At 40.8% G+C, this 23,830-nt stretch overlaps 1 protein-coding gene across 1 annotated transcript; it reads right to left on the bottom strand.

Annotated features, from left to right (window-relative positions):
- Positions 1-12,828: 12,828 nt before the first annotated feature.
- On the bottom strand, positions 12,829-21,297 carry hao1 (hydroxyacid oxidase (glycolate oxidase) 1). Its single transcript, XM_084722767.1, has 8 exons — positions 20,935-21,297; positions 18,940-19,091; positions 17,044-17,314; positions 16,770-16,942; positions 14,761-14,852; positions 13,896-14,054; positions 13,472-13,541; positions 12,829-13,349 (listed from the first exon to the last, which is right to left on the bottom strand). Exons 1-8 carry the CDS (start codon positions 21,069-21,071, stop codon positions 13,282-13,284), a joined length of 1,122 nt encoding a protein of 373 aa, XP_084578893.1. The 5' UTR covers positions 21,072-21,297; the 3' UTR covers positions 12,829-13,281.
- Positions 21,298-23,830: the final 2,533 nt, after the last annotated feature.

Raw genomic sequence — 23,830 nt, forward strand, 5'->3', positions numbered from 1 at the left:
ATGGCTCACATTTCCCATCATGCAATGCTGGTTTCAGTTTTTTGTTTTATGTCCCAAAATGCAAATATTTCTTGACACCATTTATTGACACCTTGTCACGATTCCAGCTCTGTACTTAACACACTAACACGAAACTGGTATTCATCTTCTTCTCTTATTCTCAAGTAGCCATGTTTCCCAAAATATTGCATTTTCCTTTTAACTTTTAACCTATTTGACACACTGTCAACACTGTGCTTGCTTTGAAAACTCATATTAAAGTACTCTGTGAGAATCATGAGATCTCTTGTGCACAAACATACTGCATGGCTCATTATCACAGATTTAGAGGTAATTTAGAGTCATGATTTAGTTACTCAAAGGTTCAACTGTTTTCTTTTGTATGTGTGTAGTGTTGTCCATCATGTGTGTAACCAGTGTAGATCACTTTACTACACTCATACGTTGCTCTGACTCCTCTGTGCTCTGCCCTGTCCTCCTGCAGGTGTATGAGCAGCCACATGACACTCTGGACATTGTTGGAGGACCAGAGGTGCGAGCACAGGCAACAGTCAAGGTCTTAGTGTACGTGCACACTATTAACTAAAGACTAAATTACTAATGTGCAAGAGGAATTATTTTAGGGACATTGGGGCCCAATTTTATTGCACACACACAGCCACCAGTACAGAGTGGTAGGTCTGAGTGCAGTGACTGTGTGGGTGTCTTCAAGCTCACCTGCTATTTTGGTTCTTCAGTGCAAATAGCTAAGGGGCTGGGTGTGGAGGGTGTGGTCATTTATACAAAAATACACTCTCAGCCAGTCACATCACTGGTCTCATTGCTCTAATAAAGCCAATCACTTAAGTATAACAACAATGACTCAACAAATGGAAAGGTGCATACAGGAAATCATGTTGCTGTCTGTAGAGTGCCACAAATCTGTGGACAAAAGCAAATCACTGGGGTCAACTGTTGATTAGTACAATATTCAGTCCCTCCAGGATTTTCACAGCCATTTTTTGGAATTGTTGCAGCCTAAAATGTCTGATTTCACAGCAGCTTTTCTGCAATGCATGTTGCAATGCTTATAGACATTCTTTGCAATGAAATTGTAGGACCACGAGAAAACTGCAAAGGAAAATTATGTTTTTTGTTTTATATATTCCATTAAAAATCAAAGACAACTGGTTCCAGGGAGAACAAAACTGCACTCTGTTCTCAGTGGTCTAACTAACCTTGTATCAAAAAGGCTCATAATTACAAAATAATTAAAATTTGCTTCATTTGTAAATGAAGAAGTGCACCAGGGGGTATTTCATAGAGAAGCAGAATCTTTTTGGAGCTCAAACTAAGTCAAAACAGCACAAAATTATAACACAAAAGTGCACAAAGCATTGATAAATAACAATAACAATGACAAATGTGTTCTTTTTAGTACCTGTGACAAAATTAACATATATATATATATATATATAAATGCAAAAAAAATGTGTGATTGAAACGTACATGTATGATATTTACATGAAGGGCCGCTGTGATTGGTGGAACTCACAGAAATCTATGATGTTTGGTCAATGATCAGAAAAGTTACAAAGCATTTTTGTGTGTATTAGTTGCACACTGTTGATGTGTGTTAATGATATACGCCTGCAGTTCTCTGTCATGCTGTTGTCCATCACTATGGTTGCTACAGAAAGACAGAAAGACTAATACCATGGTACTTGGTTCCAACCACTCCATCAGCAGAAATCCTGTTAGAACTTAGAATACATTTTGTGAATATTAATCAAACACATGAAACCAAACGTCTGGGTAGCATCATAAAAAAGCACGATCATGCACAAAATATATAAATAACTGTTAAAATAGGAAGTGTGATCTCTGCAATTAGAAGATGCAACTCTTTTGACACCAAAAGCCACAGAAGAGGTCACTCAGGCCTTGATACTGTCAGACCTTGACCAATATGGGTAATCAGAATACAGTGAAATCATAAATCAATCAGTAAAAGAAATGTGGCAGAATTCATGGGAAACAGGCAAAAGGGGAGGTCCTTTTTAGAGCACAGTGGAAAAAGTAAAAGCTCTTTTACCTGCAGTAGGAAAGATTCAGTTGTCATAAGCAAGTTAAGGCTTGGACACTGGGCTGAGGACTGGGCCGGCTCTGACTAGGAAACACCCTGATGGCAAGTGGCAGGAGAAGAGGCACAGAGACTGTCAAATATATCCTCATCCACTGCAAGAATTACTCCATATTCTCCCAGTCCAGTGTTGTGCAGATATTCCAACAATTTCTTCACTTTAGTTCAGTTGCCCAGGTTGAGCAAAGTGCGTAGAGTGAAAACAGTTTCTCCAGCTGCTCCAGTTGGTCCCTGAACATCTTCCTCCTTTGAAGAGGCAACTGTCAAAGGAACTTTTAAAAACGAACAGTAGAGGGCAGTAATACACCGCTGTAGCGTCCAGTCTGCCTAATTCAAAGAAGAAGAAGAAAAAAGACGAAGATGACGAAGAAGGAGTTGAGGAGAAGGAGGAAATGGGGGAAATGTAAATGTTAAGGGATTTATAGAGAAACGAATGATTTAAGAAAACGTTCTGATGATCTTCAGACAGAGACGAGACAGAGGTGGAACTGCCGAGCATCGTTTCACAGCGGACTGCACCAGGAAGCGCGCACACACACACACAGGTTAATGATGTGTTATGTGTATTAGCAGCTACCTGTAGCTAACGTTACTGTGAGGAACCATCAATTATGAACAGTGTGCTTAAAACCAAACACACACTAACTACTGAGCTGGAGGTCAGTGAACTCACACTGTGTGTGTGTGTTAGTCAGTCGTCTGTGTTAGCATGTAGCTAACTGCCTTTTCTCAGAAGGTTACCATGGTAACTGCTGTCAACGGTAGTCTGCTGGAAAGCTGGTGTCAGTAATGTTTCCTATGAACTGTTCAGATTGTCATCTATAGGCGCTGACAGTAGATGATACTCAACGTGGTTACTAAAGAGTTGTAATTTGAGTAATGAGCATAATTACCTCATTATGAGATGAAATAAAGAAGAAAATTAAAAATCATCACAGACTTCTTAGGCTTTGGCAACATTGGATTTTATGCAGTCAAACCAATAAAGCCAATGAATTGCAGTGACTTTCCAGAGTAGGTTTATTTTAATGGTGATGAACTGAACTACATAGTGCATATAAAATGTAAGAAACTATTTATATCCCCATCGTCATGTCTTTATTAGCATATGAAGCATGAATTGATTAACACCATATTTAATGAAAAAGTATGAAAAAGTCTTATTTTAGATGTGGGTTGACTGCACATCATTGCACATAAAACATTGACTTTACAACATTTTATGAAACATGCTTGGTTTTGGAATTTGTGGACATCACAAACATGGAGATCACCCTCCTAACATTTTAATCAAAAGTTACCAGGAAACAACATTCCTGGGTTGTCTTATAGACCATATAGGGGTTTCCAGTAGGGTTGGGAACGATAAACCAATATGACCGGATATCCGGCGAGAGATACGGCTGTGTCGGTAGCAGACTCCCCAATCAATAGTAATCAGCCATAAATCCTTAGATGAATCGATTGTAGAGCTATGGATCGGCTATCACGAGACTAGGAGTCGGTTGTCTGAGGCTTTACAGTTTTCATCTCTAAAATGACGCAAGAGCTGACGAAACACGCATGCTCTGTAACATTATCTTCACAACCCAACTAGACGCCCGCTGCCGCACTCACAAAACAAGTGCTCCCTCCTCCCTCTCCTTTGTCTCCTTTTCATTTGCTCTTAACAGACGGTGCTGAAAACAGCGACAGAAGTGACATTGTACTGCATCACACCACCAAACTTTAATAACGCTCAAGTGTAGACTAAGTTTGGGTTTTATAAGAAAGATGAGAAACGCTGCTGCAGATCATTTATGTAAAACGTGTCTGACAGCAGAGTACAGAGACATGAGTCTGACCTACAGAGACGTCATGTCACTGTGAGAACAGGTAACACAGAGCATCACTGTTCCTCCACAAAAAAACCACAGCACTCTTCATATGAAACAGAGCAGCACATCATCTTACTGCAAAAATACTGATACTTTAAATAGTTTTTAAGTTTCTCATTTATCTCATCTCATTTACATGAGACTCATAATAAGATATAAACACCACTGCAATGTCTCCTTCTCTCTGTCTCTACTATTACTATATTTAGTAAAACTATCAGGATTTTTTGGCAACTAACAGCACTCTACAAATGTAGCATTAGTTGAATCAAAATGTAAGGACTGACACATTGCATTGTCTTGTATTGCATCGTATTGTATCATATCGTATTGTGACAGAGCTGAATCGTATCGAACCAATTTGTTGGCCACTTAAAGATTTATAAAATATATCGTATCGTTGAACATGTATCGAGATACGTATCGAATCGTCTCAGTCAGTGAGATAAACACCCCTAGTTTCCAGTAGACTATATGTGGAGCCAAGTATTTTATTTATTTGTTTTTGTGTTTTTTGTGTTATTTTCGTGTATTTATTTTATATTTCCATTTTTTGTTTCCCCATTTCTACTTCTATTTTGTTATTGTTTTTTAAAATTTCAACAAAAAAAAATCATTCATTCAACTTTTGACTTTAATATTCTCATTAAAGTGAAATAGAAATATGGAAAAAGGGTGTTTGTGTTATTTCTGAAGCTGTGATGAGGAAAGAGGAAGAGGAAAGGAGCTGTCATGACAAAAAGTCCTCAGAAGATAGGCCAGTGAGGTCTGGGCTTAGTGCCACAACACCTTATCAACCTTATCAAAAAACTACGGTTATCACTTGTATTTTCTAAGTTCAGATCTGATTCTGGAAGAATCACTGGAGGAGCAACAAGTTCTGCCATATGAAGTTTATTGATCTCTCTGGTGTAGAAAAATCAACAAGCATGAGACAAACCCCGGTTAGACTGAAGAAAGGGACTCAAAACACTCTATTATATACCATTTTTGGGGGCTTCCAAGAGCCCCCTCCCTCCTTGATCATTTCAGCTCACATCCAAACACACCCGTTAAGCGTTCTCATTATTTGGCCTTGGCACACAGGTGTTCTTGTTTTTTGGCCTTGGCGTAGTTCCTATCATAGCAAGATGCTACCCCCTTTAGGTTTGTGTGGTTTAATCTCACGTTTTTTCAGCAAAATAGGTCTAAATAGGTCTAACTAAAATTCCCACGGGAAATAACCTGGTGAGAGAATGTGCTTAAGCATTAAATGCAGTAATCCAGGATGAACACCTCATGCAGGATGAACATTGTGATGAGAAAATATGCCTCTACAGAGTATGCCCCTGAAAATCACTCTCTCTGTTGCAGTGTTGGGGCTAGTTACTCAAAAAAGTAATATATTACATATTACATATTACTCTCAAAAATTGTAATGCCTTACTTTACCTGGAGAAAGTAACTAGTTATATTACTAGTTACATTTTTTTTTAATTACTCTATAATTGCCTGAGATGCATCAGATGGAGGGAGAACAGACAAAGGAGGAGTGTTCTTTAGGGTCTTTATTACACCAGCAACAGACTGGTCTCCCCCTTCTATCGGTATTTTGCCGATTATCTTTCCAAAAGACAGCGATTCGACGGTAGAAAGAGGTAACATTTCTTCTACTACGTACGAGGCAACAAGTTTATTTATCTCGGATTTTGATGTTGGTAGTACTTTATGTTCAAATGAAAGTTTTTGCTGCTTGCGGGGCCGCTAGTTCATGTCACTCCGTCGCTTTGCAACAAGCTTCATGTGTCTGTGCTGTCGCTCCAGGTGCTTCTTCAAGTTGGAGGTAGAGTTACAAGCGGTGGAGAGCAGCTTTCTCCCCGGGCAGAGTGTGCACTTCACCATCAAGTTATTTTCCTTCCATTGAACATATTCAAAATATTTAAAAAAAATATATATTTTTTTGGGAACCTTCCTCTGAAAAAGAGCTTGCCATTGTTGACGCCGGCTGCCGGATGTCATCCAATCGGTGATGGTAAATGATACCTCGTGCCAAACCCAGACCAATCACTGTTCCATTCATGCCCCCCTCCCCTTCCCTTCTGTTCTCTGTGTTGTGTGCGTTGTGTGTGATGAAGGTGCTACTGGCAAATGTAACGCAAGTAACTAGCACGGGAAAGCTGTAATAATATTACCATTTTCAGACGAGTAATGCCTTACACTACTAGTTACTGAAAAAAGTAATGTTATTACAGTAACGCGTTACTTGTTGTTACTTTGTAACGCATTACACCCAACACTGCTTTGTTGTTTCCTGCCAGGATGAGGACTTCCCCCTCCCTGCTCTCTCCTTCCCTCTCTCCTCACCCTGCCTGACCCCCCCTCACCTGCTCTTCCAATCTGACTTGCTGTCCTAAGCTCAACCTGTCCGTCACGCTCAGGGCCCCGTTTCCCAGAGCCTTCGTAGCGCTACGTGCGTCTTAAGTTGTATCTTAAGGTCTCCCTTAAGCTTACGGGCTGTTTCCCAGAGTCTCCTTAGCTAAGATATATCTTCTGAAGGTATATCTTAAGAAGGGTGGTCTGAACCACTCGTAGGATGTCTCTTAGTGATGCACTCCATTCATCTTAACAGAGTTTTACCTGTTAAGACCTTTATTAGGCCAAAATTATGCTTTTTAAATGGACAGTTGCAGTATAATTCGCATCTAGACTCCTTTTCGCAAATTACATAATTTAAAATTAACCTCATGAAAAATAATAATAATGAATGAATATTATGAAAAAATAAATTATTTATTCATGTATTTATTTATTTATTTATTTATTTATTTATTCATTCATTTGTTTAATGGAGCTGACTAACTGACGATATGTTTTTTCTGACTAGGCTACAGTCTGTTCCCCACCACTTTATACTGGATATCTGACAGATACTTGACAAATTGATTCGTCTAATGAGGCCGGCTGGAAACTAATCAAGCGGGCATCACCAGCTATATAAGCGACCATGCGCATCGCCTCTGTTTGCTTAATTGTGGACTAGATTATGGCTGTAATACAGCGTATCGTTGCGCTCAATCAAATGAACCAAAGGCGTCGCTGTCTGCGTAGTCATTTGGTTCATGTCAACCACTTTATAAGGACAAACTTCAGTCCACTTGATGTCCTCTCAGACAGTGCCATCCTGTCCAAGTACCGACTGCCACGTGAGGAGATCCTGAATCTGCTTACATTTGTGTCCCCGTACATTTAGAGCTACCAAGTGCAACTTCCAGGGTTCGTACGTTTTGAAAAAACCTGGAAAAGTCATGGGATTTGAAAATGTCATTTTCCAAGCCTGGAAAGGTTTTGGACACATAAGTTCAGTTGGATTTTTTCTCATTTAATGATAACATTTAGTAATAACAGTCTGTAAGGTTGATTTTTAAAATTGATCAATAAATATTTCCTATCGAAAAGTCTCACACATTGATCTGACCAGCCTCTGTTTTCATCAGGTCACGCGTGACGTGCGCGGTGTAAATTAGCAAGGTGCAGATCGGATCCAGTGACAACATGCTTCAACAGTTTAGCTCACAAAGATGCCAGGAAGGTGCTCATTCAACAACGTTTGGCTGCACTCAGAGAAGTATAAATCATGGCTGGAGAAGACGGAGGACAAAGGCAAGGCTAAATGTGTCGTATGCAATAAGATGTTTGATATCTCTAATATGGGGGAAGCAGCATTGACTAGCCATGCTAAAGGAGCAAAGCACCACGCTGCTGTGACTGCCCGCGAAGCTAGCGCCATCACAAGCTTTTTCCGACCACAGACAACCCCCCAGAGGGCCACTGTGACACTGGCTGTAGCAGCAGTACTGCCACCTCCTCATTGAAACAAGGGACTCAAATGTTGTCACCAGAAATGAAGTGCTAACTTCAGACGTTTTATGGGCGCTTAAGGTAGCTAATGCTCACTTTTCATACAAGTCATGTAAAGACATAAGCCAGCTTTTCCAGGCTATGTTTCCAGATAGCCAAATAGCAATGAAATTTGCTTGTGGCAAACGCAAATGCGTATCTCTGTGTGCATTTGGACTGGTGCCCTACTTTAAAGGACTCACTTTACGTCGAGTGTCAAAGCAAAGATATGTCATGTTTGACAAAAGCCTGAATCACTACTTGCAGTCTAAACAGGTAGACATGCATGTGAGAGTGTGGGATGGGCCCGAGGTGAAAACGACGTACATCGGCTCGGAGTTTCTGGGTCATGCAACAGCTGCAGACGTGGTTGAGACACTGAACAATTGCTTTCCGAGATCGGAACTAATTAAAGTATTATTGGGTACCTTCATTTGCTTATTCATTTTTCAGACCGTTACCTCCGAAACATGTATGCCTCGTGAAATTATTCCAGAACACAGTAACATATACCTTACCTTATGTAAACTCGTATATCAGGGTTAGTTTAAACAAATATTTATTTTGTATAAAACTATAATTGTCATTAGATCTATCTACATCATGGAAACTTGCTACCAAATCATGGGAAAGTCATGGAAAAGTCATGGAAATTTGTTGGTTAAAATGTGTATGAACCCTGAACTTCGCTCTCAGCCCAGAGGTACAGCTTCTGGCAGCTTTGCGTTTTTACGCAGTGGGTAGTTTCTTGGAGGTGGTGGGAGAAGGATTCGGGCTGAGCAAGGCATCGGTTTCATGGAGTGTGGAGGCGGTGACCAATGTCCTTGTCCGTCACGCACAAGGGAACATCAAGATTCCAGCGAGGAGAGAGGGCATCATAGAGGCATACCAGAGCTTCCACGTTATGGCTGGCATTCCCCAGGTGATTGGACTGGTGGATGGGACCCATCCATGGACGACCAGGCCTTCATATTTTCATCCTGCGTAAGGGATACTCCGCCATCAACACCCAAGTGTGTGGGACAAGATGCTGCCAGAGGAGCGTTCGGCAGAGGTTTTTTCCTCGGGGATAGTGGCTACCCGCTCCGAAGCTACCTGCTGTCATCGTTGTCACACAACATTGCTGTGCTTGCGCAAGCACGTCTTCCTCCCGAGGAGAATGAAGGAGAAGATGACGACGCACAAGATGATGGTGTCAACCCCCCGCCCGAACATCGTGCAGCACTGTACAATGCCGGTTTTCAAACGACAAAACATCATAAACATTTTTTTGCCTGAAGTTCCTGATTTTTTTCTCCTCCACTTTTCATATGCAAACGGCCCCTGTCCCACAGTCACCAAAGCATCACAATTGCCCTTTATTTCTCCCCACAATAAGCCCACTATCATAAAGTGTGGCATCCAAATTCATTTTTAAAACAATTAGCCAATAAAATGTAGGATGGCCAAGACAGGCAAAACTTGCTGTGTGACAGACCTTTATGGGCATGAGTGAATCTCTTGAGCGCACTTGGTGCGCTTCTGCAGCTCAGCTTTGTCTCTGGGAGACTGCAGAAGCGCGCTCAAGAGACCCCAATCTCTAAAGTTAAGTTTTAAATAAATGAAAAGTTGCAAAGATGTAATCACATATCAAGTGTTTCCCTTCATTTTAACAATTAAAAATCACTCGGCATGGTTTTACTGCAACTTCAAAATGTTTATACTACACAAGCAACCTCATTTCTCCCCACAACAAGCCCACCGTTATCAGTTTTTCCATAGAGAGAGGACAACATGATGTAGAACATAAGTAGGACGGGGATTTTGCATGAAACGGTGCCAAAACACTCGTCTGGATGGAGATTTGGTTTTAAAACACTGTTTTTTTAAAAAAACACCTGTGTATATGTGGACTAGGTTTCAAATAGTATAGCAGATGATCTCTGGGAGGCAAGGCATTTATGATATAATATTTGATGGAGGTAAAATTATTGCGGCAAGGCTTGTAATATTACAACATCATTTACTTACCTTTATAAGTGATCAATCGATGCATGCAGCATCGATTAATACACTTTCAGCACCGTGGCGAAGAACAGCTCCAACTTACGATGTACCTTAACAGCTCCTTGTAAGAGCACCCGCTAAGGGACAGTTTGGGAAACACTCGTAGGAAAAGAAGTTCCTTTGCTAAGGTATATCTTAGAGACCTTCGTAGAGCGCTAAGATACATCAAAACTGGGAAACGCGGCCCAGTTCTGTCCCCAAGCCTGGCTACACACATGAAGCCCCACCCACTGAAGAATAGTCATCACAAATCAGAGCTGAAGCCTCACCCCTGAGGATAGACGGGAAGAAAGGAGAACACACAGATGATAACATCTTCCTGTAGTCTGCGTGTGTGTGTGTGACAGAGACTACAGTCTCACTGGTGAATGCCACACAATGCTGTGCTTAGATTTATGCCTGACTTCATCCCAACCCACACACAGGCAACGATGAGTTGGGTGTTGGGTGTCTCCACTGTTTTCCACTGAAGCTCCAGGAGTGTTTCATTAACTGGAGATCTTCACCTGTCCTCACATCAGCACAGGGGTGAGGAGATATTGAGTGAATTTTCATTTTTGGGTGAACTATCACATTAAATTGTGGGTGTCAGCTTTTAAAAACAGGAAATCCTTGCTGGTATTAGTTCCTTACCCAAGGACTTTAACATGAGGACTTTTATGATCGACTTGTCAGGATAGAGACAGCAGTCTGTGAAATCATCGATTCATCCTCAGTAATAAGACACTGTTCAATTATCAATCATTTGTCATACTGTGATTGATTGCACTGATGGAACATTCCTATCACGGTTATCATATGGGAACATCTAAGTCAGGGTGATTGTGGTGCAGCTGAAATCACTTTAAGATACTAAAACTGGACTAAGTGTAGGTTAGAAGTGATTTTTTGTTTTTTAAATATACTATGCTGCATTTGTCTTAATGTGTTTTTAATGCCTTTCATCTTGAAATACATTATATATATGTTGAGATACAGAATGCTATTCAACACAATATTTAGATAAAATAGATGTCTGAAGATTTACAGTCAGTTTGACCCTAGATAATGGCAAAATCATCATTACTCTGACTGTACAAGTAAATAAACTATGTTGTCTTATCTGTTTGATCCATATTTTATATCTTAAATTGCTGTTGCCTGCATTTTTGTCCATGTCAGATTACAGCTGAGAAATATATAAAAACCAAATGTAACATGCTTGGATTCCAGCAGATTAAAGAAATTCATGTTGGGCAAATGATGAATGAGTGAACTAGACCAAATAAGATATATAGTGTTAACTTCTTGACTTCTTTCTCCACTCCTGTTTTTTTTTTTTTTTTTTTTTATAATGTCAATATTCCACATTGGCATACATTCAAATGTGTTCTTCCACTGGATTAAAATGGAGGCTCTGCCCTTTATTTAGCTGTTGCCATGGTGAATGAAAGTATCGGAGCACCATTGATGATAGCTTTCATGCACACGTTCAACTGCGAGTGAACATACTCAGAGCTGATTGAACTATTTCTGTCAGCTGTTCTGGAACCAATAATTCAAAGTTTCCCATCTCAGGCTGAGTCAACTCAGAGTTCAGGATTAGGCTCAAACAGGCCCAGGTAGCCTACAGGTGATCTAACAGGATGTTAATATTTCTGTCACTTCCTGTATATTCTGTGAAGGCTGCTCAAACTGTCTGACTGCAGCTTTTTGCCCTCGTCTGCTCGCCAAACGAAGAGCAGTTCATCTCCAGCCAGCCTGCTGTTCAGTGTCTGGTCTCCTGCAGGCGTGTTATGAAGAGCTGTTGGTTGCCATGGTAACTGGAATCTCACATCACCCTGAACAGAGTCACTTTTCCTCAGCAGCCACTCACAGTTCAGAGGAGGAGTGACGGGCATCACCTTGGTAACAACAGTCTGACAGTTGAGACTGAGTGTCTAAATAAATCAGGGCTCAGGGCAATAAGGATTGTCCAGAAATTGGGATGGACATTTTTCATTTTCTGATTTGTTTCTAATGACGCAAAATCAAAACCGCAAGAATCCACAAGCTGGTTTTAGCTTGTTATCTGGTTTCACAAACTTCACACACTTTTTTCAGTACTACTGTATGCGTTATGCGTATGCGCATTTACACACTGAGTGAGCGCCCTTTACTGGATGTGACTGAACTTGGTGTGTTTGTTCAGAACAGGGTGCAGGGTTTCTCCACTGGGTTTAATCAGTATTGATCCAAAACAACTTGTATTATAGTTAGGTGTCGCCTGATAAGCTCCTCCCTTTGTGAAGTGATTTGATTTATGGCGGCCATGTATTATAAATGGACCAGTCTTGTCCATTTATAATACATTTAATACATTATAACACATTTGTATGTATAATAAATTTGTGTATCAGTCCTGCAATACTGTAGACCAAATTTGGTGTTGATATTGTTGAGTTCATGTTTGTGTCACATTTCTGTTTTTCTCATTGTGCACATCAGCACATCCAGCAGCCTAAATACAGACAGTGTAGTTGCCCCCCAAGTGCGCCCTACTCACAGCACATTCTGTAGTTGAATTAATTCAGTAGAGAAATGGACAAGGAAAGACTGATTGTCAGGGTGGAGAAAAATCAAGAGCTCTATGACCTGCAGGACCAGCTTTACTTCTCTTCTACTTATTGTGCGGTGTTTGGTGGGCACACAAATTAAGTTGTGTGAAATGACTAGTTCCTCCAGGTTTTTGTGGGCTGTTTTTGGGATTGTTGCGGCCTAAAATGCCTGATTTCATGGTAGCTTTTCACATGGTGCATGTTGAGATGTTTTAATGATTCTTTTTACAAGAAAATTGCAGAATAAAGTTACATATTTTTTTTTGTATAATTCATTTAGGAGAACAAAACTGCAATCTATTCTGAGTGCTCTAAGTACTTCAACCAAACATTACAAAAATGAAAATATATTTGATTTGTAAATTAAGATGTGCACCTGGGGGGTATTCCACAAAGAAGCAAAATCTTTTTGACCTCAAAGTCAGTCAAAACAGCACAAAGGCCTAAAATAAAAGTGCAGAGCACTGATAAATGTCAAAAACCCAAACAAATTGATCGGTAGAACTCAGAGGAAGCAATGAAGGTTGGTCAAATTTGCAGAAAAGTTGAAGAGTTTGGACAAAATTGCAAGGTTGTGCAGAATTCATGAGTACTGGTTGAGTTTGCATTAACTGTTGGGATTGCAACATTGCAACTTCCAGGAGAGACCGAATGACATACAGCTTGTTGTGCTGCTTCAGACGTGCTGTATGCGGTGTAAAATACCTTTTACATTTAAACAAACTTGTCTGAATACAAACACAGCAATAATCAATGTGTGCAGTGATCCATCAGCAGATTCCTCTCACATCCTGGAGGTGAACTCCACTCGCCTGACCAGGGACCTGCTCACCTCGAACACACAACGACAACCTACACACACACACACACACACACACACACACACACACACATACATACACAGGAAGAGAGAGATGAAGGTCAATAAATGGCTATTTTCCAACCTAGATGCCTTCACTGTGTGTGTGTGTTACCTGAGAGGGCCATAGCCAGTCGCAGCTCCTCTTTTAGAAGCTCCAGAAGCTCAGTCACCCCCTGCTCCCCCTGCACAAACACACACACACATTGGTTTGGTTGTAGAGTGTTCAGGAGTGAAATCTTGTCAGTTACATTTGTATAGTCTGAGGTTTTTAATAGTAAACATCTTCTGTTACATGCAAAAGACTTTAACAACCAAAATTTGTTCAAAAACGAACATACAAAAAATCAAGTGCAGTGGAACTGAATTTTGGATGTGTTCAGTCTCACTCCTCTACACACACACAGCAAATGGTTCAGATTGTTGGGACTGCTGGTAGCCAACAAATTCTAACATTTCTTTATGCACATGAACATGAAAGTGGTTGGGGGCGGGGGGGCTCATGAAATCTAATGAGTCTGTCAGTGAGCGTGTTTCACCTGACAGGCGAGGCCCCACAGCACTGGTCGGCCAATGAAAACAGCCTTCGCCCCCAGAGCCAAGGCCTTCAGGACATCTGTCCCTCGCCTCACTCCTCCATCCATGTAGACGTCGCAGCGACCCTGCACCGCCTCCACCACCTCCTCCAACACATCCAACTGCACACACAGACATACACTTTGATAAGTTGTCAAGTTGGTGACATTCTTTGTTTATCTACAATGAACACAAGCAAAATGAGAGCAGTGTAATAAAGTGTGCATGTAATTCTCAGAAAAGTGGATTAAGTTACTCCTTATAGCTAACAAGAAAAACAGAACAGTGTTGCCTGTGCTGAGACAGGAGGAGGCAGTGGTCTACAGACAGGAAAGACAAATCAGAAAGCACTGAGAGAAGCACTGACACTGTTGATTTAAGATCTGCTGATGATAGGAAATGTATAAAATAACACCATACAATTCCTTTAAAGACTGAGACCAGTGTGAAGCTATGAAAAACAAATTAGGATTAGTTTGTGCCATATGCCACAGTATTTAAAGGGATAATTCACCCAAAAATAAAAATTCAGCCACTATCATGACAACTGGCTCATATAGCCCCAACAAATACACAGATTGGTAAGAATTGAGGGGTTGGGGGGTTGTGAACATTCTTTAGCTTTTGAAAGGAGGGAATGCCAGAAAATGTTTGGGACCCACTGGTCTACAGCCTGACATGACACCATCAGGTGATGGTACAGTATTATATGATCTTGTTTCTGCACTGTAGCTCTTCAGAGAAAAATGTTCCATTATAATCAGATGTTTCAGAAAAGCCTGGCAGACACACACACACACACACACACACAGACACACACACACAGACCGTGGCAGGAACTCCATCCAGTTGTCGAGCTCCATGATTGGACACCAAGATGCCATCAACACCATAGTTCACAGCCTGGACAGCATCCTCACCTGACCACAAGGATAACTTAATTTCAGTGTGAAATACTTTTAGATGACCTCTGTGAGAATCGACCTTAAATCAACTACAAGGAACTTTGATTTTGTGTTGATTTTGGTGGTCCCTGTGGACAGAAGCAGAAGTGTTTTCCTGGAATGACGGAAGATAGCATTTCCCATGAGCACCACCACCTCATGTCATAAAGATCGTTATCTGGCCAGTGTGTGTCTTTCTTTTAGAAGTGAGTGAAATAAAGAAAAAAGGTATTTTTAAGACTATTTTTAAGATGGAGCTGTTTGCAGGATGCACAGTGTTCAGTTTGTGTGTGAGATAATGACTGAAACTGTTCACACGTACAACTGACAAAGATAAAGTTACAACATTCTCTTCTAATGTTTGTCTTCATAAAAAAAGGTAACAGTGAGATGTAGCTCAGTAGCCAACATAAAATGTCAGGTTATAAGACAGCTGTAACACATTCATGTAATACATTTGTGTCCAACTGCTTTTGCAGAGATTTTATCTCTAAAATTACCCCTCGACTCAAAGGTCTTTATTCTGTGAATGTACCCGGGTATCCCAAAATTACAGAGAAGTAAACAATCCCTCCCTGACATGTGCCTACTACAAGCCAGACGTCTGATCGGCCTCTCTTGGAAAAATACTACCAGACCTCGAAGAGGTCAGTGGTTGAGAGAAATGTCCTTTTGTCTCAGTGGAAAAGATAACCTGTATTCATGAGGGGAAAAAATGATATTTTCAAAGAAATCTAGGGACTGTCTATGCATTTTATTTGTTGAAAATGGTGATTTAAAAGATGCACATGAGAGACAGATAGAAGGATGGTAAGAAGAGAGAAATAGAAAATTATACTAGAGAAACACATTGTATGTGGGCTTTGTGTTCGGTTTTGTTTTTTTTGTTTGTTTTTGTTTTTTGTTGCTTGTTTTGTTTTTGTTCTTTTTTGTTTGTATTCTTTAGCTTCTCTTTTTTTCCTCAATTCTTTGCATTTGCTGTGTTGTTGTTACAGGGCTTGTATTAACTGATTTCACTCTTTCTTTTCTCCTTTCTCATTTTTCTTATAAACTACCAGTGTAACCCATTAATCTTAGAGATTATCAGATGGATGAAGATGGGAAAGGGGTGCTGGGGAGGGTGGGAGGATACAGAATGATGCATATGTGACTTGCACCTGTGTTGTTATATGCCTTTATTCTGCTACTGCATCTTTAAGTAAGAAAATAAATAAATAAGTAAAAATATTTTTAAAATGTCCACCGTGACCTATACCACCATGGATTTCTCACATCAACGCACTTCTCACCTCTGTGAGGATCAGAATTGTTTTTGAATCCTTTAAAATCCTGCAGTTCTCTCCATCTGTTTCATGAGCGCTAAAGAGGGTTAGGGTGAACTGATGTTTTCAGCTTTTCTTTATCAGTGTCCATTTGAGCTTGTTTTGGTTCTTCAGTCAGTTCTTTTTCTCCTTGCTGATCCTGCATCAGCCATTACCACAAAATACACTCCACAAAAATATGATTACAACTTATCTCAGAATTCCTCTATAAACACGCAAAATTTTGTTCACATATTTCTTAAAATCTGTATTAGTGAGCTCAAGATAATCTATCAATAAAAGAAGCTGATAAGCTTGGAGGCATATGATTGTGATGGATCTGATCGTTTGGAACTCTCAACTGGAGCAGGTTCTCCAGATGTAAGAAAATATTCCCACTAATTGTAGCACATAGTGTAATTGCAGCTTCAGTCAAAATAACCACAATGTGACTTTTTTGTGTAGCTCTAATAGTGTGTGTCGCCACACTATGACAACACACTGTTGAAACCAGGACAAGAAAAAGCTGTGTGCATATGTGAGTGTGCACTTATGTTTTTGTGATCATAAGTGTGCGTGTGTGTGTGTGTACCATTCAGCACTCCTTTGACAATCACAGGTAGACATGTGTGTTTCTTCAGCCAGCTGATGTCGTCCCAGCACAGAGTGGGGTCGATGGCTTTTGCAACATATACAGCCAAACCACTGTCATTACCATAGTTTCCCTCAGAGAAGGCCAGGGACGCTGTGGAGAAGTTCGACATGCTGGACACATGCGCACACACACACACACACACAGTGAAGAGTTAGAAGTAGTTTCCATGATGTTATTTGAGAAGTGATTCCATGTTGTGTTTGGTTCCTACCTCAGATGTGAGGGCAGTTTAAAGCGGTTGCGCATGTCATCCCGCCTCCTCCCCAGGTATGGTGTATCCACGGTAACAAAGATAGCCTTGTAGCCCACCTCCTCTGCCCGGCGGACCAATGACAGTGTGAGCTCACGGTCTTTATAGATGTAAAGCTGCAGCCACAGGACCCCCCCACTGCCTGCTGAGGCTGTCATTGATGACATCACTTCCTCTATTGTGGAGGTGGCCCAGGAGCTCAGCATCATCCCTGTTCCCACTGCTCGGCATGCTGGGTACACACAGAATGTTACACGTGTTAAGATTCTACTCCAGAGTGGTTTGAATATGACTGATGAATAGGTTCCACACAGAACCTTGTCCAGTGTTGAACATGGACTCAGATAGAGAACCCTGACTGAGCCTCACACCTTCACATTCAATTATCATCTGTTATCTCAGAAAGAAATGCTGATTATTTCTCTCATTGTCCACTCACATGCATCAGTTAGGCTTGCAAATATTACTATAACTGTCCTTTGAACACACCAGCTCATGTATTAGGTAACTGCATCATATGATATTAAAGGGACAATTCACCCCTAAATCAAAACTACATATTTTCCCTCTTACCTGCAGTGCTGTTTATCCATCTGTTTTTTTGTTTGTTTGTTTGTTTGTTTTGGAGTTTTGGAGATATTGGCTGTAGAGATGTCTGTCTCCTTTCCAATATAATGGGAACAAATGCATTTAGTCTGAGTTGCTCAAAAAGCCAGTAATTTCTTTCACAAGAAAAAAAAGTGTGTGGATTATGTTGAATAACTGGGTTATAATCTCCAGGAAGAAACATTGCTGTTGAGTTTTTCAAATGTATTTTTGGTGATTTGAGGCCCACAAGCTGAGTGCCATCTAGTTCCATTGGAGAGAAGGCAGATATCTCAACCAGTTCTCATCCTGACTTGTCACAGATCAATGTTTTGTCTGTGTCTGATACTGAAGCACAGAATACTTTATGCTGCTGTATGAGACACGACCAGAATGCTTTTTTAAACATGTGCTTAATGTTGTGAGACGGCTGCAATTTGATTAGTTTTGAGCACAAAAAGGACTTGGCTGGGTTTAGGATAAAATAATGTTTAGGGTACAAACATACATATGTACATTTACATTGCAACTTTTCAGAACATTTTGATTTCACACAGGACCTGAATCCTGGTCTCCTGGGCGAAAGTCCTGTGTTTGTTGGAGCCTTCTATCCATCCACCTTGTCCATGTGCAAATTTTCTCCCTCGTCATACTCTGTCAACAGCCCAGTGCATTTCTTTGAGCCACTAACAGGTACCATGTGCACCTGTATGAGTCACCAAGGGGTAGTGACAAAATGTTGGTATTTGATGTGTTGAGAATGAGACCAGGCTGGACTTTCTGAAACTCAACAGCTCACACCAGAACCATCTAGATGTCTAAATAGCACTGCAGGTAAGAGGAAACTAGAAATAGAAAATTTATATTTTTGATTTGGGGGATGACCTGTCCCTTTGAGAGAAGGATCATATCGAAATCAACAAATGTATAGATTGTAGGATGGTGGAATTAAAATTCTGTTTTCTCAACTTTGACCCCATATTTAAAAGTTCCATTCTCTATTCACAATCTACAGTATCTTCCCACCACACAATGTGTTCTGCATTCTTATTGTCCATTCTATGTTCCCAAGATTCATTCTCAAATTCCTTTCTTAATTCACTAGTTCCATTTTATAATTTTATAACATTCTACATTGCCATCCTGTATTCTCAAGTTCTGTTCTATGTTATTCAGATAACATTCCGTATTACTCCCAAATTTACACATTATGTGTGTGTGTGTGTGTGTGTGTGTGTGTGTGTGTGTGTGTGTGTGTGTGTGTGTGTTTACCTCTTGCTGTAGCTGTCTCTCCCTCAGGATGAGCCATCCTCTGCATTGCTGTAGCTGCAACACAGAGTGGCATGCTGAGCTCCTGTCCCAGCACAGAGACAGACAGATCCACTGTGGACACATTCCTCAACACCCGAGGGACAAGATACCACCTATACACATGTAAACATGCACTATTGTAATGCTTATGTACACTTGGGGATTTTTCAGCTTGGTCAAAACACACTGGCAAAGATGAGCTGTGACTGGGACAAAAGTGGATGTCTGGGGCCGGAGGGGTGCAAACATCACAATGTGTGCAGCAATATCTTCTAATGGTGGGCCATATAACACTGAGCACCTGTTTTAATTCCTTGATGATCTCTTTGAAAGGCTTGTACCAGGTGAGGAAATAGAGAGAGTGAGGCAGAATCCAGTCTGGGACAATTTGGTAGTTCACCATTTTCTTCCAGTCACAGAGGGCTTTGCATCCAGGAGGGACTTGCTTGCAGTACTTGAGTAAATAAACTTTTGTCACTACAGTGTTGTGTTCATACACCCTTAAGTTATGACAGAGTTTCTAAGCCTGTGTATGATGTGTAGGTGTTTGCACAAGGATCAGGTCTGAGAGGCCACAGTTGACATTTAGGCTAAAAACATGGTGCAAATTGTCTCTTTTCGGGTCCGATTTTAATGTCACAGCTTATGGACACTTGGATTACACCACACAAGCAGTATGGAGACATTTTGTACGTGTTTTGTGTTCTTTTTGTACATTTTAAAACTGGTCATCATTCACTTCAATTGCACTGGATTTGGCTGCAATGCTGTTTTCCACTGAAGCTCCAGGAATGTTATGAACTGGAACTTCACCCATCCTCACACCAGCACAAGGGTGAGGAGATATTGAGTGAAATTTCATTTTTGGGTAAACTATCACTTTATTGCACAGCTGTTGAATGCACAATGCTGAAATATGAGTTTGTAATGGTTGCTATAGGAGAAGATACCTGCCAAAACACACTTTGAAACTGTTCAAAAAGCTAAACTTGTACTTTGAAGGCCAGCTACCTCTGTGTTTGGCTCTCAGCTTATTTTTTTTTTCAATTTTCATTGTACAAGTTCAACAATGGCAAAATGTGATTTCAGTCGCTTTTCTGTTTAAGAAGAAAATGACAGATACAATGTTCATTTGCATTTGTTAAGATTTAAAGGAAAAAAAGATCGCAGCCATTTTCTGTTGACATGTTATGCATGCCCTGTCTTATTGTTATTATTCTTGTGTTACATATATGTTTTATATATCATATATCATATTTAACAAGATATCCTAAGAAAAGGTTTTTTGGCATGCATCTTCTCCTACAACTCCTATGCTACCAAGACATATGTATTTAACAGTCTGCTTTATTTTTTTTATTTTTTTTTAAATAAATAACATTCCCTGCACAGGAGTTGATGACAAAAAAACAAAAAGATTGAAAATAATAAGAACCATATTGTATTTCGATCTAAACTTATATATAAATTCTGAACTCATATTCCATTTTTCATGTTTCAACTTTTACTTTGAAGGCCAGCTGCCTCTGCTTCCAGCTCTCAGCTTACTTTTTTTAAAATTTGTCATTGTACAAGTTCAATAATGGGACAATACGATTGCAGTTGCTTTTCTGCTTAAAATAGAAAGAAAAAGAAAAACAAAACACACTGTTTTCTGTTTACTGGGTTAAAAAGAACAATTATGGCTGATATTTTTCATTTTACAGTGTGAACAACTACAGATGAATTATATTTCACACACAGACCATGGATGAGTGTGACTACTCCTTACAGATGTAAAAGAACAACATATTAGTCAAAAATGGAATGTTGACAGACTAATCACATGAAAAAAACAGAATATCACACATTCTGAACTCCCAACTCTTGTTGGGACTCTGACGCATCAGGCAGGCTGTGATTGGTAATCAGGCCTCAGTGTGTGTGTGTGTGTGTGTGTGTGTGTGTGTGTTGTACCTGTTAAAAGCAGTCACATTGTCAGCCAGTGTGTTCTGCTCGTCAGCTCCTGAGCGGTAATAGTCATACACAGCTTTAGGAAGAACTTTCCTGGCCTCCTCTTCAAAGTCGGACACACACACACGCTGGCCTGACATGGCTGTCCACTCACACACTGAGACAGACACTCACTATCTCTGTCTGACACGGTGCAGGACAAGCTGTAGTTAACAGAGCTGCAGTAATCATTAACCTGCTGGAGGCTTCAGCAGCCCTAAAAACCTCTTCTTCTTAATGTGCTCTGCTCAGTTTACACAAGATACAGACATGAAGGCAAACAAACCCAGAGAGATTGTGAGCACCGTGGTTATGACTGTGAACCACCTGGACCTTTATACTGTATCCTTTGTGTGTGTTTAGACTGTTACTGGGCTGTGTGATAGATAGTACTGGCTGCCTGTGAACTTTGAACCCTCACTTTAAAGAGTGTTGATAATTGCTGATGTGTTCAGTCACGACAACACATAACTGTCCACATGCAGTGGAAAGTGCTGTGTCATGCTCTAATCCTGATAAAGGGGGACAGGTCCCAGTCAAAGCTGAGATGCTGCACCAAATGATTATTATGGAAGCACATTTCCAGCAAAGTGATATAAAGTTAACATCTAGGTCTTTATTTCAAGATACTAAGTCATTATTTTGATATACTAATTGTTTTGAGATACAAAGTCACTATTTAAAGATAGTAAGTCATTATTTTGTAAATGTTTCTCATTTTAATGAATTTTAATGATACTAAGTCATTGACATATGATGTCATTATTTTAAGATACTAATTATTTTCATTCATTTTCTGGAACCACTTATTCCTGAAGGGGGCTGGAGTCTATCCCAGCTGACATTGGGTGAGAGGCGGGGTTCACCCTGAACAAGTCACCAGTTCATCACAGGGCTGACACACAGAGACAGACAACCACTCACTGTGGACTGTGGGAGGAAGCCGGAGAACTCAGAGAGAACCCACGCAGACACAAGGATAACATGTAAACTCCACACAGAAAGGCCCTGGGGGATTTGAACTCAGGGAAGAGTGGCTTGGAGGTGTTCCTCTGAAGGAGAGCAGGGCTCTGCTCTCTACTTCTTCCATGTAGAGGTTGGCCACTATCAGAGACATGGGTGAGCCCATTGCACAGCCATGTTTCTGCCTGTAAAAACCTGTAAAAGCATTTTACTTTTCTGATTTTTAACAAACATCACATCCCTGTCCATTTCAAGCCCAGCAACAGCCTGAGGCAAAAAAACTTGTCAGACACCCAGACACAAACGGGAGAATGTAGTGTATGCTGTCCAGTGCAGTGAGGAGTGCATGGACCTGTACATTGGGGAGACAAAACAACTGCTGAGTAGGTGCATGGCACAACACAGGAGAGCCAGTTCCTTAGGTCAGTACTCAGCAGTCCATCTACATCTGAAAGCCACAGGACACTCCTTTGAGGATGACAATTTCTGTATTTTGGCCAGGGAAGACAGATGGTTTGAGAGAGGAGTGAAAGAGGCCATTTTTGTTAACCTGGAACGGGCATCTCTCAACAGAGGAGGAGGTCTAAGACAATTTATCTGCCACTTGCAATGCAGTCTTAAGATCACTGCCCAGGCAGTTGGATATCCATCTGAAATCATGTGACTCCAACAAGTCACATGATAGCAGTGACCTGAATGACTCAACGACTTAACGACTCCAATTCACACCTCCCCCCCATGTGACACTCTGGTCACCATTCACTTCCACTGTTTGGGAGATTCTGCAACACTGTTTTCCTATGAAACTCCAGCAGTGTTTTGCAGACTAACCAAATAAACCCGGCCATTAATTGGCATGAGGGTGAGTACATAACTGAATTTTCGTTTTTGGGTGAACTATGCCTTTAAAGGTGAAACATATGTTCAAAATGTTTAAATGAATGAATGTAGTGAGGCAGAGATGTTCTGTCCTACACATCAGATTCTATATCTTCATTTGATACAGATTCCTGCAAAAAAAATCGCAACATACTCATTTTAACTTTTTTTCAATTAAAATAAGAACAATGGTATAAAAATGATCATTACTTCGGGGGGTTCTGGTTTACGCCTGATGGAGTAGGTCGCAGAAGAGAAGAGCTCCGACATAACATTCCTAATACATATATTTGAATCCTCAGTACCCGACTAAAAGGGGCACAGACTGAATCTAAACTAAACAACAACAACGCGTTTGATATGAAGAAGAACCCTCGCAAGACAAAAGCCTTGCAAATTCAGAAAACTATAACTCCTTTCACACTCGGCAGTTCAAAGATGGCGGACAGCGCACCGGAGGCTACACCTGGGACCACACTCTCCCTACAGACTTTAAGAGAGGAACTACAGTCTTCCAGAGAGGCCGTGCTGGCTCAAATAAAAGCCAAGATAGCGACATCATTTAAAGAAATTAAAATAGATATATCCTCTCTCCGTGAAGAAACTAAAGCCGACATGCGAGCTATACATGAAGAGTTAGCCGGCGAATTAGCAAGGCTCCGCTTGGCTCAGACGGAGGCAGCAAGCAACTACGAAGAAATGGGAAACACACTCAGCGAAACGATGGACAGAGTGACGGCTCTGGAGCAGGCACAACAAGCGGTTTCCAAGGAATGTAAGAAGCTACAAGATAAGTGTCTGGACTTAGAAAATAGAAGCAGGAGACAAAATCTTCGACTAGTGGGCATCAAGGAAGGAGCCGAAGGAGGTAACATGGTGAAATTCCTTGCGGATTTTTTCCCCACGGTGCTCGGAGCTGAACACTTTGACTCTCCCGTGATGATAGACAGAGCACATCGCGCACCTGTACCAAGGCCATCCAGAGAGGATCGACCCCGTACCATCCTTGTCTGCCTCC

Source organism: Lutjanus erythropterus, chromosome 1, assembly GCF_056507025.1.
Source record: "Lutjanus erythropterus isolate fLutEry1 chromosome 1, fLutEry1.hap2, whole genome shotgun sequence".
NCBI classification, from domain to species: Eukaryota; Metazoa; Chordata; class Actinopteri; order Lutjaniformes; family Lutjanidae; genus Lutjanus; species Lutjanus erythropterus.

Excerpts from the sequence above, each read along its gene's own strand:
- hao1 (XM_084722767.1), bottom strand. The coding sequence starts at position 21,071 with ATGTCAGGCCAGCGTGTGTGTGTGTCCGACTTTGAAGAGGAGGCCAGG. Across the intron at positions 17,315-18,939 it reads AGAGACAGCTACAGCAAGAG|CATGCCGAGCAGTGGGAACA; the intron begins GTAAACACACAC and ends GTGTGTACCCAG. Across the intron at positions 14,055-14,760 it reads TGGATGGAGTTCCTGCCACG|TTGGATGTGTTGGAGGAGGT; the intron begins GTCTGTGTGTGT and ends CTGTGTGTGCAG.